Source organism: Engraulis encrasicolus, chromosome 1 (assembly GCF_034702125.1).
Source record: "Engraulis encrasicolus isolate BLACKSEA-1 chromosome 1, IST_EnEncr_1.0, whole genome shotgun sequence".
NCBI classification, from domain to species: domain Eukaryota; kingdom Metazoa; phylum Chordata; class Actinopteri; order Clupeiformes; family Engraulidae; genus Engraulis; species Engraulis encrasicolus.
The window spans coordinates 39198871-39216891 of NC_085857.1; the positions used below are offsets into that span (position 1 = coordinate 39198871).

Consider the following 18021-nt stretch of genomic DNA (forward strand, 5'->3'; position numbering starts at 1 on the left):
CAACCCTTAGGCTCCTGTGGTGCATTGTAATGGCTTGGTAGACCCTGCCGTGGCCAACCGGTAGGGCACTCACCTGCCATGCAGCTGACCCGCGTTCAATTCCTGGCCCGGGTCCTTTGCCGACCCCTCCCCGTCCCTCTTCCAGCTCGCTTCCTGTCCACCTCTCACACTGCCCTATCAAATAAAGTCGAAAAAGACCAAAAGTTATGGCTTGGTAGCTCAGGTCGACGGGGTAGCTCATATCGACAACACAACAACACCGGAGATCCAACACAACCGGCAGCCTGCTCATTGAAACAAAAGGGGAAGAGCTGCCTGTATACAGAGGGCCGGCATTGTTAGAGAGATGGCTGTCGCTTCCTTGTGTGTGTGTGTGCGTGTGCTCCTTTGTGTGTGTGCATTCAATACAGTGTGTTTGTGTGTGTTACATGACTGTGTGTGCCTGTGCGTGCAATGCAGCTGTGTGTGTGTGTGTGTGTGAGTGAGAGAGAGAGAGAGAGAGGAGTGAGAGAGAGAGAAAGAGAGAGAGAGAGAGAGAAAATGCATGCGTGCGTGCGTGTGTGCATGCATGCGTACGTGTACTTACATCTGTGTGCAACAAATTGCATGTATCTGTTCATGTGCAAGGTGGTAGCACGGACGGGTGGGTTTGTTGCACCACAGTATTATTGGCAATATCGGCTACTGTAGTGGGTGCAGAGTGCAGGTCCGGTGGAGTTGTCAGGGGGATACTAGACCCTATCAATCAAGACGGAGGCTACACAATGAAGCGTAGCCCCCCACACTGCTGCGCCTGTGGCCCTGTGCTGAGCCTGTGGGCTGTGGGAGTCTATCACGGGTCCCGATCACAGCTATATAATAACAATGGACAAGCACCTGCTTCCTCAGCCAGACCTGGGAAGCAACTCTTCCTGTTTGCTAGTGGCCGACCGACGGGGCTGTTTGGAAATGCGATCATGCAAACTTAAAAAAAAAAAAAAAAAAGATAGAAGCGCTGTGAAGACAAAGCTGTGAAGATTCTGTATGAATGAAGGCAGCTTCAGCTATGACCTTGGAGGGCATTGGATGTTTCCTAGTCTGGTCCCAAGTGAAGTCAGTCGTTTTGGGTTTGAAAAGCTTATCCCAATTGCCTGCGACTTGTCGGTCACTATAGGTTTGAATAAGTTATGCATATAGCATTAAGCCACACTGTTTATCCAAAGTCGATGACAAAGTGTGTCTGTCCGGCTATCATCCAGGTTACTTTCCATCCCACTGTGCCTCTATTGTAAATGATTATTTTGATTTTAGCAAATTGTTTATTTAATATTCCTTAGAGGCAGACTGCTTGAGGAGTTCATCAAATCCCTATCGGTGACATGAAAAGGGTTTCCATGCATGATTTGTGATACCATACACACAATAGTGTCATCCCCATGAAAGATTATCTGAGTATCACGATAAGGACTGGGCATACATCAACTGCATTGAATGTTTCTGAGGATAGGCTAGACATGCTTCTTCAGAAATATTTGGACACAGACCCTATCTGTATATGACGTGTGTACATATGCAAACAGTATGTCCTTCAAATATTATAATCAAATATTAAGCTATGCACAGCCAAACAAAAAATCTTAGTTGATTAGGTTCAAAAAAAGGAAAATGTGCATGAAATTGAATCAAATAGGTGTAAAAAACACCCATGTTGTTCATAAAAACGGAGTTGCATCAGGTGCCTTGTTTTCTTCCGTCTTTTCGGCAAGATCTCAAAATGTGGAAGTGACCTTGTTGACACTGAGAGGGGACGTGCTCACATCCTCTTATGAAAGATAGAGTCAGCCTATGACTTCATTTGTGCAATTCAGGGCTCGAGACAAGTCATGAAGGACGTTTGTTCAGGCCAAACAGAACAAAAAGAGCTTGACAACACGACTTCAGCCCACCTCATCAATGACCATGTTCTTCAGAGGAGGAAAGTAATAATAAATCTATCCGTTTTTAGCCAAAGCCGTTGTTCTGTCAAGATGTGCTGCTTTGTCGCGGTGAGCTACCAACAGAATGTTTACATAGCATTGCTCAATCGCTAATCCCAACCTGTCAGTGCACTACTGTAGTGCGTTGTAATGGGTTGGTAGGTCATCTCGACACAACACCATCAATGGGTTAACTTACAAGCCCTGCTATATTAGCGGCTGAGGAGTGGGTTGTGGGTTCCTTCCCCCCGGGTGGCCGCTATATAGTGTATTTACCTGGCAGCGGTTCAGCTCTCTTCCCCCTTTGGTCACTAAAGGCCAGATGAATAAAAGGTCACCTCCCACACGCCTATTGTGGAGCTCGGCTCCTTCGTGAGACCAGCCCATAGCCTCATTCACGAGAGAGAGAGAGAGAGAGAGAGAGAGAGAGAGAGAGAGAGAGAGAGAGAGAGAGAGAGAGAGAGGATGTACAGTAGGCTAGATGATTTTTTATTGTGTGTTCTAAACAGTGGAAAGAAATAATGATGTCTGCACACAGAGATAAACGTTTCTTGCCAAACGTGATCATATTAATACTATGTTTCAAACATGTTGTCTCTCATCATCACAGAGCGCCACAGACAGACAGAGAGAGAGAGAGAGAGAGAGAGAGAGAGAGAGAGAGAGAGAGACAGACAGACAGAGACAGACAGAGACAGAGACAGAGGCACAGAGACAGAGACAGAGACAGACAGAGACAGAGACAGAGGCACAGAGACAGAGACAGAGACAGAGACAGAGGATGAACATGTTTGTGATGTTTTTGTTGTGGTTTGAAATCAGTGTAAATGAGTAATAAAAATCCCTCCCCACACTGAACATCAGTTTATTGGCATGATGTCTCTGACACGTTGTCCCCCTGTTCTTTTTATTTTCTACTTCTACATTTTAAAGCTTTGAGTTCGTTTGTCACTTGCATTGTACAGTTTACATTAAAGGCATAAAATTGTGAAAAATTATGTCTTCCTGTCAAGTTTTACATCATCAAAACCTGGCATTTGAATAGGCGTTTTATACTGTAGCATGTTTCAAAATGCAATCTTAGAGACAGAGAGAGAGAGACAGAGAGACAGACAGAGAAGGGATGTTGACCTATCAGAGGTTTGTATTCAATAGTGGAACAATTGCACACAGGGCCACAGGGCAAAACACTTACAGGGCCCCCACACAGCCTGCCAAGGTCCCATTAGGGCCCCCACCACCAATACAAGAGAGCCCTGGGCCCAGGGGCAAATGCCCTGCTCACCCTCCCTATAACTCTGCCCCTGTTTGTATTGTTTGTTCTAAATAGTAGCCTGTGGGATGGTTTCGCTTCTCTCCCCTCTGCTTCTCTTGCACACAGCACAGGGGCGGACCTATAGGTGGGATCAAGCAGGGCATTTGCCCCTGGGCCCAGGGCCCTCCTGCATTGTTGGTGGGGGTCCTATTGTGACCATGGCAAGTTGTTTGAGGGGCCCTGTCAGTGTTTTGCCCTGGGACCCTGTCTGCAATTGTTCTGCCACTGAAGCACGCAGCAGCAGCACACTGCCTGGCCTGGCTTTGCCTGCGTTGCATTCACTTCCTCTCTGGTTTTCCAGGCCTTGCTGTGACTGGGGGAGCCCCGACAGACAGACAGCCACAGCTAAAGATCCGACCCAAACCCACAGACTGCCCACCACCACCACCCCCACTTCCACTTCTGGTCGGGTCTACCCTAGATTTCCCCATTACACTTTTAAAAGCTGACGCTTTCCTCCAAACTTAGCGACTTGCAGTGATGGCGTTCGTTGCCGACCGTGTCTGGAGCAATGTGAGGTTAGCCGCCTTTATTGGGCACTGCAGCCTGGTGTGTGCAACTGAGGTCATCTACGTATGCTAGTTTGCCACTCGGGGCTTGAACCCATGACCTATTAGTCAACACTCCAGTTTTGGCATGGGAGGAATAGAATAGAAGTGGACACATTAGATTAGAGTAAAGTACAGACAGCTAGGGAGAGAACGGACATAATAAAGTACTAAGGTCAAGGGTGATAGTGAAAAAAAATCCTGAGCCTGAACTTTTCCCCCTGCTCTAACGACGACGACAATACTGCATAGTGACGTAACGTAGGCCTATTTTGACACATTATTCAAACATTTAATAGCCTGTGTATGACCATTATTCAAGCCTGATAGTAGAAGAAAACCCTGAACCTGTAACACTTTCTGAAATAAGAATAACCTAATGGCTAATTATTATCAATGTTCTTATTTTTGCAAATTCTGTCAAGCCTGAAATCAGGCATGGAGCCTGAATACTATCAGCCCTGTAAGGTAGATATAATATAAAGTATAGTACAGATAGTACAGTGTATCTGAGGTGATCCTACACTAGTTCTCCACTCGGGGCTCGAACCTGCCACCTGCCAGTCAACACTCCAGTTCGGGCATGGGAGGCACAGCAGCACGATACCGCTGAGCTAAAAGTCCAGGCTGATAGCTCAGTACTACTGACACTATATGAGGCTTCAGGAGGGAGGTTTACCAATGTTATACCAGAGATGGTCTATTATGATGGTGTTCGATGATTGTCAGTTTGGCCACGCCTTTATAGGAGACCAGAAGTGCTTGGTTGGTGAAACATTATATCCCATTGTTATCGTCACCAGTTATCTATCTTGTTAGACTCTTTGGTTATCCCACCAAACTCTACAAGTTACTATTGGTCATTGTGGGATTCGAGCCTGCAACCCTCTCCTTGGCTTAACCATTAGGCCATAGCTACCTGCTCTCCACCACCACCAGCCCCACTTCTGGTCTGGTCTATGTCATATTTCCCCATGCTTTGCTGGTCTGATGCACAACCCATCGCCTCCTCTCAGCTGCATGAGACACAATAACAGCTTCCTGTGCTGTTCCACAGAATGACCAAAAAGCCACATTTTGGGCTAAAAATAGGGTGCCTTGGCTTTAGGTAAATATAGCACACATATGTGTAGCCTACATATGTGCAGTCTAGTTAAATGACTCCCATAGGTGACATTCATATAGGCAGCAGAAATGATGTTGAATAAGTTCTTGTGTTCTTCAGGAACTGAGCTTTGTGGGTCTGTCACCATGGCCAGACCAAGGACAGTTCAAGGGTTCTGCGCAAGAGCACACGTTTGTCTTAATTATGTCATCAATTGAGGTTTTAGGTCTACTATACAACATCCCTAACTGTGCAGCTTTGAATGTTATTAGTGACAACTTATTTGACTTCCTATTATCTGCCATTCAACTGCTGTGACATGAAGAGTCCCATGTAGCCCACCCTCACTAGAAATTGTACGTGTACACTAATCCTGTAATTGCGCTGTCACTCCACTTCCGCTCATGGAGCAACATTGTTGCAAATGGCAATTGAGTTAGAACGTTGTTCACGCGCCTTTATGTACTTGTTGCAAAAATGTTCAACTGACTCGTCGAAATGGCTCGGAATGACAATCAAATATTGTCGGAATGGCGGTATGTCGGAATGGCAGTTGCCCCCCGCTACAACATACTAGTTCTAGGCCTACTTGCATCGAACATTCAGAGGTAGTTCCTTACTTTATTTTTTGTTTGGTTTTGCTACCCACATTTGACTACACACATTGCCACTCTCACCTGCATTATGTGCTGACAGAGACCATTGGAGCGCTGTGGAAATGTTTCTGGAGAGGGTCGAGTCGAGGACACCCATCCCACCAAACGTAGGCTCCTGCCCCATACTTCCCAGGCTGAGCTGTGTGACAGTTTGAGCACAAACGGGAATTCACAATTATATTTTGCGTATGGTGAAAATAACGCTACAAAACATTTTGTTTTGAACAGCAGCAACGGGTGTTGAACCGTACAGTGACTCGATGTGCTTACTGAAGAAGTTGCTAATGCTAAATCAAAATTATTGTGTGATTAGTTTACCATATTACGCACACGACAGGCGTGCGTCGCAACGCGTGGAGGTAGGAAGAAGGGCGCGAACGAGGCAGGCAGTGAGAAGGGTCAATGGCGCGCGGCCAGTGTGCAATTGCACATCTGAACGCTTTGAGGTTAAATATGTAGTCGTAATACATTTGTAACTGTTCAGCTCATGTCTTGATGATTTGGATAAGAGATGCGATGCCTATCACTAGGAATTCAAGACGAGTATTCAACATTAGTTGCTCTTCGGATCTGAAAAGACATCACGTTAACAGTCCCACAAAACAACCTCTTGTCGACGTTACAAAAATGGATGTAGGCCTATTAAATAAGATTAGCCTACCTGCGAGGCATGTGGTTACTTTTTTGCTTTAAAGTTTCACCATCATATTCTCGAGAGCAGCGTTGGCGTTCAGAGATTACGGCGGTCTTTAAAAAAAATGTTAAAAATAACCACCCACCCACAGCATCACAGATCCGTGTGGTTGTTGTACTAGGAAACTCACTGCTCACTTAATAATGAATGGCATTTGGTAATGTTGACTTGGCATTCATTGCAACACGAAATCTGTACATCCTCACATTTTCTTTATCTCTGAACATGTGAGTCACTGTGTGTGTGTGTGTGTGTGTGTGTGTGTGTGTGTGTGTGTGTGTGTGTGTGGGGGGGTGTTGGAGCTTGTGTGTGTGTGTGTGTGCCGTAGCCTAGGCCAACAAGCCTGTGGACGTTTCTCTGTTGCCTTCTATCAAAATATCACACTGAGTGTTGGAGGGGATTTTTGGTAGGTTATGTCTTAAGGGGAATTCTGTGGTTAGTTCACTTGTCATGCCAATGGAGCTTATTCTAAAAGACACATAGCAACGTGTGCCCTTGGACTTTTGCAAGCTATTATTAGTGTTGTTTGTTTCTAATAAAATCTGACACAGTTCCACCAGAAGAGGGATATCATTCATCATGTCAATCTGTAAAATCGGACTTAACACCTCTGTTACAACAGTGCTGAAAAACCAGCTGCAGATGTGGTTGAGGTGGGGGGTTTCCAAGATAGTGGTTAAGTAAACCAGGCTATTAATTGGGAGGCTGTGGTAAATCCACAAACAAAAGACCACGCTGTCCTAATTTGATTACCTAAATGACATTTGCAAGCTGTCTGCAGGTTAACTTTGCCAGGTTTGTCACTCACAAGGATATTTGTTTGCTATGTACATAGAGGCACTTCACTTTTGTGTCACATGTAATGAAATAAATGGCCGGTGCAAAACAAGTGTGCAGAAGAAAGGTGTGTGTGTGTGTGTGTGTGTGTGTGTGTGTGTGTGTGTGTGTGTGTGTGTGTGTGTGTGTGTGTGTGTGTGTGTGTGTGTGTGTGTGTTAACCATGCCTTTTGTTGGAATACCCCTTAAAGCTAACGAGTCATACAGCAGCAGGGCACATAAACATTACACATAAAACTGACAAAACTTAAGAAGTAAATAATCTAATAGAAGAGCCTGGAGTCCTCATTTTCTTAAGAAAAGCTCTTGTATTAGATGATTTACCTCTTTACTTAACCTCAACTTATCCTGAACCAGCTTTGTAGTATAGGCCCATGATGTAGATGTTGGTACATTTTACATGTGAGGTGACAAAGAGCAGTAGAGTCCCTGTGTGGACAAAATATCATCAACAATGACTACTAGTGATGTAAGTGCCAGTGGCGTGTGTGTCTGCATCTGTGTGCTGTTGCATTATTGTGCTTTTATGTAGACTTTTATGTAGAGTTTGTTTGAGTTCACCAGAAATTCCCAGTGAGTGGTAAATGTTCTTCGAAAACAAACAAGGCAATTTTCCTACTGGGTGAATATTATCAGCCACATTACTGCCATGCAAATTTTAGCTTTCAGCTGTGTTCCTGGTAGGACTGTGTGTGTTGTAGTGTGCGTTTGCGTGTGCATGCTCGTGTGTGCGTGCTCGTGTGTGTGCGCACACGCCAAGGCCGCTGACATCTTTGGCTGGGCCCAGGACAAAGTTGTCTGAACGGGCCCGCCAGCCTAAATGTAATGAGGACCCAATTCTGGAGCCCGGGACAACTGTCCCCTTTGTCCCCCCCCTGTCGGCACCCCTGCGTACACGTGCAAATTCCTGTATAAGCAGCAGCTTCATCAGTACGGTAGTCTACCTGTTTCCATTGTTCTCCATGGGAGGCAATACTAGTTCCAACCTGTAGTGCTACCAAAGAGCAGAGCTACCTAGTGCCTCTTTAAGCTGATGCATCAGTCGTTCTCCTTGAGGGCTGCTATCAGCATCAACAGACGCAAGAAAGTGAGAATAATTAACCTGTAAATGTTACCTTGTGGCTCTTTAAGTTCATACAGCTTTATCTTCTTTCTTTCTCTCTGGTGCTGATTTATGTGCTGTGACTGACTCATGAAGGTGATACATTACTTTGTTTGCTTTGAAAATGTTTACTAGTGTCTCTTTAACCCATTTTAGCCTGATGACTCGTATATGTTATTTGACCTTTGGTGCCTGGAGACACATACGCTGCATTCAGGCCCTTGAGATTTTAGCTTTTTAGATGCGTCCCACGCATCTCTATAAGAGGCTTTGGTGTCCGTCCGTCCGTCCGCCGTCCGTCCGTCCGTCCGCCCTCCCGTGATGCGTTTCTGAATTGTGATTCCCTCTTGTGATTCCCCCTCTTGTGATTCCCTCTTGTGTCCACAAGGTGGCAGTCGCTCAGTTTTGGCCTGGAGCTCATGCGTGCAATGCCAGTGAGAAAAACATGGCGGCACTTCCTGTTGATTTTCACATGAAAGTTTTGCTTAATTTAAAGTCCCTAAGCGACTATAAATGTTGTGGCTTCCATATATTGATGTAAAAGTGCCCCACGAAGTAATGAAGCACAACAAAGTTACTCCACATTACCATTTGACCACTCGTTTTTCTATGCTAACAGGGTAGCTAATGTAGCATTGTAAATGATCCAGGGAGAAAGGGGGAAATGTTGTGATTTCAGTCCGCCTGAGGCAACGATTTTCGTGGGGAAGATGACCTGCATCTCGGTGGCATTGAACCACGCCCCCGTGCCTTATTTGGCTCGCTCAGCACGTGCGTCCTCAGTCCAATCGCAATGCTTTATTTTCCCCAGACGTTTAATCGCATTTAAAGGAACAGACCACCCTTTTTTGATTTTCACATATTTGCAGTATTTCCCAACATTATTCATGAATGTGCATATCATTTTCGTCTCAGTGTTTTCAGTACTTAGATTTATTGGATCAGAATTATTAGCATAATCACTGTAAGTAACTGGTATCTTTAGCATCACGCCTCAAGTGATCACTGGACGGAATTAAGTTGCTGTTTTACAATCTGGTGAAATTTACATTAATTTTAAAGTGGTTTATAAGTACATTTGATTTTTTTATTTTGTACCATAGGCTTGCATTGCTATGCTTAATTTGGCTATACTGTTAAACAGGGCAATGCAAACACATAGACGAAAATGATATGCACATTCATGAACAATGTTTGGAAATACTGCAAATATGTGAAAATCAAAAAAGGGTGGTCTGTTCCTTTAAGTGAAAGTGCCATGTATACACATCGCAAAATAACTCTTAATCCGATCTATTTAAATCGCATTTATTAAATCGGACTTAAAAACATCATGTACACGTAGCCAATGTCTCATTGATTAGTTTATGGAACTTACTGTTTGTCTGTTACGGTCCACGAAGACAATATCCACGTGAAAACGCAAACGCCTGCAAACCACTGTTTTGACAGAAAGACAGTTCACCTGTCGCCTACTCTGTTTTCTTCCCAAAGCGGCATTTAAAAGTATTCCATGAAATCCAACATCAACGTCACTTCAAATAGGTGACAGCATCATGCACACACATGAAATAACACTTCAGTGAGGGGGGGACATCACTGCTCTCATATATTAAAGTGAAAAGAGAATTTCACATTTTAGTTTATTTAATGTAGGCCTATGTAAAATTGCAAATAGCCTATTCATTGAAATCTGTCCAGAAAGGGTTTGTAATGTTTGCCCGTTTTTTTTATGTTTGTAATTATTTTTTTTTTTTTAAATAAAAAAATCGTGATTAAAAAAAAAAATAGCCTAACAAAAATAGAGATTTTATGTTAAAAAAAAATGTGATATGGGATGGACCGATGGCCCCCCTAGCTAAATTCGCCTTAGGTCCCCACATTGCTAAATGTAGTCTAAGGGGATATTTTTGAAAAGACAGTAACATGTAAATCAGCAAATGCATTACAGTTTTTCAGTAAATTGCCCAACCACTGTTGAAATCCTATGGTACTTTTTCAAATCCAGGCTTATACAGTACATGGTAGGCTTATTGATAAATTGCCTTGACAGGTTATGAGGAGGCCAAGGGGGCGTTTGGGCAAAAAAGGTTCAGAACGGGCATAGACGGACGCATCTGTTGTCCGCCTGTCGGACTTGTTAAATACAAATGTGGTTATAGCTGAATGAACACATTCTAATGCAAAATGAGGTTCTTAGGGTTTAAATGCAATTATGTTTCAATGTTTTTATGTGCATCAGAGACGAAGATTTTTAGGTTTTTATAGGCTGAGGGGCAACTTTCCCAACAAGGACTTGGGCATTCAGCAGGAGCTTTTTTGCAGGTGCTTTAGGCATCAATGGGTTAAGCTGATACACCTTTCTCTACTCTCCTCCTCTCTGGTTGCTGCTTGATAGGCTGTGACTGAAGACATAAATACCACACGTAACTTGAAAATGTTACCTACTCTGTCTTTAAGATGATACACCTTTCTCTACTCTCCTCCTCCTCCCTGGTGCTGCTTGACAGGCTGTGACTGAAGATGCAGAACACCACGTGCACAGAGGACCGGATCCAGCACGCTGTGGACCGATGTCTGGACCGCCTCGGACACAGCGGAGGCTTGCCGCAACCGTGGAACGGTGAGATCAATGCCGCGTGTGTGTGCGTGTGCGTGTGTGTGTGTGTGTGTGTGTGTGTGTGTGTGTGTGTGTGTGTGTGTGTGTGTGTGTGTGTGTGTCTGTGTGTCTGTGTGTCTGTCTGTCTGTCTGTCTGTCTGTCTGTCTGTCTGTCTGTGTCTGTGTCTGTGTCTGTGTCTCTGTCTGTGTACACAATTGGTGTAAACTATTTTCTGTCATGAACAGTTGGTATGATAATGCAATTCATTTCTGCTCTCTGTATTTGATTGAAGCAACAGGACACTCTTGATTCAGATGTAAATCTGCACAGTACTGGAAAGTGTTTAAAGCTATTTTGCACAACAACAACAACAATAAAAAACGAATATGCTGTCTTACCACCCGATATGCTTTCATTTCAGGGTACTTTATATAACTACAGGGAAGTATTACGAAAACCAGGTTTAGTTACTTATCCAGGTATCTTCACCCTAAGCAGAAGGACAGCATTGTTTTACAAGAGAATTTATCTTAAAACTCATCCATTGCTAGATTTACAGTGCAGTCTATGTTAACCTTTCTAGGTTCACATGTTAATGCTGTTTTGTATGCTTAGAATAGCCTCCAAACATCAGTGTTGGCTCAGGTTGTATAGGAACATATTTGGCAACCAGAATGTTGCAGGTTCGAGCCCCAGCCTGCCTGACTCCATCAATGTGTCCTTGAGAAAGATCCTTTACCCAGCATTGCTCCTGGTGGTACCCTGCGCTGCAACCACTGCCACCGGTGTGTGAATGTGAACGTACATGGGTGAATGTGAGGCATACAATGCAAACCCCTTTGAGAGTGTTCGAAGGAGTGGAAAGGCGCTATATAAATGTAGTTAGGGCTGGGCAATATGACGATATATATCGTTATCGTGATATAAAAGTGTATATCGTGACCTTTCTCCTATATCGTTTATATCGTGATAGTAATTTTATCAAATGTATACAATTGAATATCATTTAATTACATTTCATGTTGTCACAATACACACTATAAGTTAATGTAACTGTAAAAAATAAGAATAAAAAGATCTGAAAAAATAAAGCGCAAATAAAGAGAATAACTGAAAACGTATGTAATTGTGCTATATCGTGATATAAAGTAATCAATATCGTGATATTGTTTTTTTTCCATATCGCCCAGCCCTAAATGCAGTCCATTTACCATTCATCATAGCCTCCAGAGATTAACACTGACTTTCCCAAGGCCTTACCTCACAGACACATGAAGCCCAGAATGCATGTTGCTCTTACATTCAACATCAAGTCAAATCAAGTCAAGTCGGCTTTATTGTCAATTTCTTTACATGCACTGGTCACACAAAGAATGGAAATTACGTTTCTTACTTTCCCATGCAGACATAGACATACTTTAGATAGACATAGATAGTATAGACATAGACAGTACACATACAGTTCACCTATAGAGTGCCTATACATTACACATTCAGACATATAAAGTGTAACATCCAGCAGTTAGTTAGTTGTTATAGTTTCTTCAAACACGTCAGGTCTTACAAAACAAAAATTTTCACATGTGCTGTTTTCATTCGCACAGTTCACAGTTACACAGTGTTATGCTAGTTTGTTGTTGTTTGAAAGCTGTTGCTCCGATGTTAGAGAGCGACAGACAACGTGATGAAGGAAGTATCAGTGTGTTTTTTTATGTGCATGCGTATGAGAGGAGGAAATTGAGGCGCAGACCACACTGAGATCTCTCTTTCTCTCTCTCTCTCTCTCTGTCTCTCTGTCTCTCTCTCTCTCTCTCTCTCTCTCTCTCTCTCTCTCTCTCTCTCTCTCTCTCTCTCTCTCTCTCTCTCAATGAGTGAAAGGGCCCAGTAGCATGCAGCAGGCAATGAGCATATCAGATATAACACACACACACACACAGGCGCACACACACACACACGCTCACACCACACACACACACACACACACACACACACACACACACACACACACACACACACACACACACACACACACACACACACACACACACACACACACACACACACACACACACACTCACACCTCATCTGCCATTGCGAGACAGACAGACTAGAGAGAGTGTGTGTGTGTTTTCAGGGTACATAGTAGCGAGAAGGCGTTATCTACCATATGGGGTGAAAAATCTTCCACCAAAGCACGAGCCCCAAAGGCAGGGCCTGTTGCGTAATAATGTGTGTGTGTGTGTGTGTGTGTGTGTGTGTGTGTGTGTGTGTGTGTGTGTGTGTGTGTGTGTGTGTGTGTGTGTGTGTGTGTGTGTGTGTGTGTGTGTGTGTGTGTGTTTGTTTTTCACTGTTCGCTCGCTTGTGATGTAACTGTAACTGCCTTGTTTGTGTGTGTTTAAGTGGTGCCTGATTTGCACCAGGACAGGAGATGTAGATGTCAGCCAGTTACTCTGAAATGGAAAGTTTGAAGATGAACCCTACCCCGCAGGCACAAGAACTTCACATTGCAGGGAATTACAAGGAGTTTTACGTGTAACCCAAAGGTTGCTGGTTCGGCTCCCGACCCGCCTGGTTGGTGGGGGGGGTAATTAACCAGTGCTTTTCCTCCTCCTCCTCCTTCACATGACAGGGAATTACAAGGAGGCTTATTTGTCACTTGTACAGGGATACTGTGAAAGTACAACAGTAAAAAAAATATCTTTACTTCTGTACATGGGTCATTTCACGTGAAATCACACTTTTAAAATATACGTTTTTTTTTATATTCAATTTTTAATTTTCCAATGTATCATAATTCATATTCTGAGGGTTGTTGTACTCCATGCTGTTTGTGTAATTTGTAGAGCCAGAAAATAGCTTTCAATTTTTTTGTGTGACTTACACTGACTGATATAATCAAGGCTGAATGCATAGTGTCCTACCCTCATATGTAACCTTCGCTAGTCTGTTTCTCCCTAAATATTGGTGTCAGATTCACACAAATCCAGTTCTGGGGTGCTACCTTGTTACTTAACAGGCACAGCAAGTATGATTGAAATCCGTGTCGGTTGGGTCCCAAAGTGTCTGATTTCACGTGAAATGACCCACATGCAGTGTTGTGCGTATGTTTTTGCCCCCCTACTGATGTTTTAGTTTTTTGGACATTTGGCACACTTAACATTTTCAGATCACCAAAGAAACGAACACATTAAACAAGAATGACCCACACAAACCTAAAATGCAGTTTTTTGTAGTGATTATTTAATTTGTTGAGAGAATAATGCCATAAATCTGATCTGTTTCACCTCATGCCTGATTGGAATGATGGGATGTTTACCACGTCCTCTGGTTGATTCTGAAATAGGCCACTATAGTGATTTCAGTCGGATAAGCACAGGATTTGAATATGGGTGTCTCGTATCCTGTCTTTGCACTGCACTCTGCACAGTGCTGTGTGAGTAGATTAAGTGCTTTCTGCAACAGTTGTTTTTATATTACTACGAAAAGCTCTGTGCTCAGGCAGTCTTCGTCCTAGTTCCAATGTTTTTTTTTCTTCTTTTACTCACAAGTCAAAGACGTGCATATATGCATGTGCAGGTGCACGTGCGTGCGTGGGTGGATATGTGCTCATCATGCTCATTTTGGGGTGTGTGTGTGTGTGTGTGTGTGTGTGTGTGTGTGTGTGTGTGTGTGTGTGTGTGTGTGTGTGTGTGTGTGTGTGTGTGAGAGAGAGAGAGAGAGAGAGAGAGAGAGAGAGAGAGAGAGAGAGAGAGAGAGAGAGAGAGAGAGAGAGAGAGAGAGAGAGAGAGAGAGAGAGAGAGAGAGAGAGAGAGAGAGAGAGAGAGAGAGAGAGAGAGAGAGAGAGAGACTGCACATCTATGGCTCACTTGGAATGGGGGCAACAGCCTCATCGAGACTACCCTGGTGAAATAACCCAATTTGTTACGGTTATGTTGAGCATTTTTCAGTGGCAAATTGATTACAGTATATTGTTCTTCAAAACACGGTTAAATGCCACATTTCATACTCGTGTCATTATTTGCAGGATTTCCCCAGTAAGATTCCACACTAGTAGAGAGAGTCCAACTTAGCACTCATGGGTAGGCGCGGTTAGGGCGTCAGACGTGTTGCGCAAAGGTTGCCTGTTCAGCTCCCAACCTGCCAGGTTGCTTGGGGAAGTAATTTACCAGTGCTCTGCCCCATCCTCCTCTATGACTGAGATACCCTGAGCCATCCAACCACCCTGCTCCCTTTGGGGTGCTGTTTGGGGCTGCCCCCGTGCACGGGTGAGGCATTAATGCAATTTCGTTGCGTGCAGGGCGCCTTAGGGCTTTCAGGCTTTTATAATAATGTTGTTCCCTACACTCTCTCTGTGTGTCTCTAGCTGGATGGTGTATGAACCGATGGAGTCTGGAGGAGCTGGTCAAGAGGGACCCAGAGAACTTCCTGATCCTGCTACAGCAGATCATCAGGAAAGCCAAAGAGGTGAGAGAGGTGAACACTAGCACAACACACGGGGCCTATGCTACAAAGAGGTGAGAGAGGTGAACACTAGCACAACACACGGGGCCTATGCTACAAAGAGGTGAGAGAGATGAACACTAGCACAACAAGACATCCAAGCCCGCCCCATTCATTCTTGACAGTCAACTGTTGCCTCATTGAACCATAATTAATGGCATAGCACTGAGCGATAATTAATCGTTTTGTCAAAAGTCTGGTTCGTCTTCTGTGATTTCTATGATTTCAATTTCAAAGTATAATTTTTGAGCGCGATATTATAATATCTACCTACATGCTTTCGGGTTGGGCCCGTCCGATTTTTTCTGGGCCCACCTGTTTTATTATTTCTGCCTACGCCCCTGAAAAGCTGGTTTAGGATAAGTTAAGGTTAAATTCAGAGGTAAATCATCTAATACAAGAGCTTTTCTTAAGAAAATGAGGACGCCATGCTCGTCTTCTATTAGATGATTTACCTCTTAACTTAACCTTAACTTATCCTGAACCAGCTTTGTAGTACAGGCCCCTGGCCTCAGCCGTCCATAAACTTCCACTCAATTATTATAGCCCTCCGTAAATGTAGAGCTGAGTAGAATAACATGAGAGGTGGGAGAAAGGAAAAATATGGCCCAAGACCTGGTCTCAGCCCTCAGCCATTGTGGCAAAATGTCAGCAATTGGCAAAAATCAGTTCCCATCGTTGCAAACTTCAATAGACTTCACCCCTCCAACCTAAAATCGGTGTTGAAATCTTTATGAGTGTGTTTGTAAGTGTACACACACATGTGAGTGGGCACAGTTGTTTTGTATGGTATTGTATTCCCATAGTATAGTTATGCTACTGCATGTGTGTACGTCCACAGGTCCAGGAGAACTGCCAGTATCATCTTGTGGCTCCACTTGCTCTCATGTTCACCTCCACTCTACAACAGGTGAGGTGTGTGTGCGTGTGCGTGTGCGTGTGCGCGTGCGCGCGTGCGTGTGCGTGCGTGCGTGCGTGCGTGCGTGCGTGCGCACAAGTTTGCATGTATGCGCGTGCCTGCTATAAACCTTTAGGTTTCCTCTATGCAAATGATGCACCTGTGCTGATATAAAGTGATACCGCCTTCCTTTCAGGAAATTGCCTGCATGTTTATTGCAGAAGTGGTCTGCCCAAAATAACATGAACATACTGACATGCTTTACATTTAGTTATGTAGAGTATGTACTGTACAGAAATGCTGCCATGATTTACAGGTCAAAATTATTCCGTATCAACATGGGGGCAGTGACTGAGTGAAGAGGTGTGTGCAGGGCCACTGACAAGCATTGGCCAGGCCCAGGACAAGGTCACCTGAAAGGGCCCCCACAATGTACTGAGAATTCAATTCTGGGCCTTCTCTGTCCCTGGGCCCGGGGCAACTGACCTCCTTGTCATCCCACCCGTGCCGGTTTTCCTGGATGTGTCAACTGACAACAGTCATTACCAATATCCCAGAACATGTCTACAAGCTTGTTTTAGTGAACACTTGTGGATCGTTTCTTTTTGTTCCAATAATGTCAATTCCAAACGTTCCAAGAATCGACAGAGCAGAAATACCATGTAAGTCATATACTATGTGTTTTTTGGATAATCCATTAAAACAAAAAAAAATCATTTAGTCCATAGAATTAGCTGTAATTTCACCACCAGGACAGGACGTCTGCTATAAAAATGTCAATTGTTACCCATGAGCCAATTTGAAGTATGGTCTCCAAATATGAGCCTAATTGACTCCATATATAGGCCTACTACGCACAAGTCAGGTGACGTGCTTTCTGGATAATCCATTAAAACCAAAGAATAATTTAGTCCATACAATTAGCTGTGATTTCACCACCAGGAGGTCTGCTTTAAAAAATGACAATTACCCATAACGGTAGGGACACATAGACGCAAATTTGGCCAAACGAAGCGAACTTCGGCATTCATTCCTATGAGAGAGGCAAAGGCAAGCGAACAGGAGCGAAGCGAAGCTAAATTATTAAACCAAGTTTAATATTATGCAAATGAGGAGCAAAATCGCCGCAACAACCTGATGACGGATGAGCTGTCAGAATGGAACACTGAATTTTGCCTCTCTTCACCTGGCTTGTTTAGCCTGCTATGTGTCCCTACTAGCGTAAGCCAGTTTGATGGACTCCATGTACCCCATGTGCCCTCAGCCTGTTGTGCGTCAGCCATAAATGAGCCGTGATTCGTGATGGTGAAGGTACAACATGGGGCATATATACTGTATGGTGAGCTGTTTAGTAAACCCTGATGTTGGGCCTCTGCTTCAACTGGAGCGTGAGCGGTGTGGGAGTGGATTGGATTGGATTATCCAACAGGGTGACTGGGTGCAAACTAAAGGTACAAGGTGCCAGGCTAGAGGCTGTACTGACTGTTAGAGCTGTAACGATAAAGTCAATTCATGATTCGGTTCGTATCATGATTTTTGACCTACGGTTTGATACCCTTCACGATATATCATGTGGTTGTTTTCTGGACTGACCGGTAACAGAACTTTGAAAGGGTGTATCAAGATAGTGCCTTGCGACACGATGCATACAGTATCGTGACTTTGTGCATCTCAATTAGCCTACTCGGTTCGATACAATGTCGTTGCAGCCTTAAAGTGACAATTGACTCCCCACGGCCCTATCCTGATGCTCTGCATCAGTGGTTCTGTTCTGTTGTGGCTACTATGCACTAAATGTAATGCAATTTTGAT

The 18021-nt window shown here is 43.9% G+C and overlaps 2 protein-coding genes across 3 annotated transcripts in view; one reads left to right on the forward strand and one right to left on the reverse strand.

Moving 5' to 3' along the window:
- Positions 1–472, reverse strand: part of ntn1a (netrin 1a) — a 147045-nt gene extending 146573 nt beyond the window's left edge. The window contains exon 1 of the mRNA XM_063201909.1: positions 74–472. The gene's annotated coding sequence lies outside the window, so the exon portion shown is untranslated. The remainder of the gene's footprint in view (positions 1–73) is intronic.
- Positions 1–18021, forward strand: part of pik3r5 (phosphoinositide-3-kinase, regulatory subunit 5) — a 57345-nt gene that overhangs the window by 10256 nt on the left and 29068 nt on the right. The window contains exons 1-4 of one of the 2 annotated variants that reach the window (XM_063201881.1): positions 5083–5686; positions 10722–10834; positions 15175–15275; positions 16153–16221. In XM_063201881.1, coding sequence (XP_063057951.1) covers positions 10735–10834; positions 15175–15275; positions 16153–16221 — 270 coding nt within the window. In that variant the 5' untranslated portion in view covers positions 5083–5686; positions 10722–10734. Of the gene's footprint in view, positions 1–5082; positions 5687–10721; positions 10835–15174; positions 15276–16152; positions 16222–18021 lie in introns of those variants that run through there. The other variant, XM_063201873.1, reaches the window with a different exon arrangement.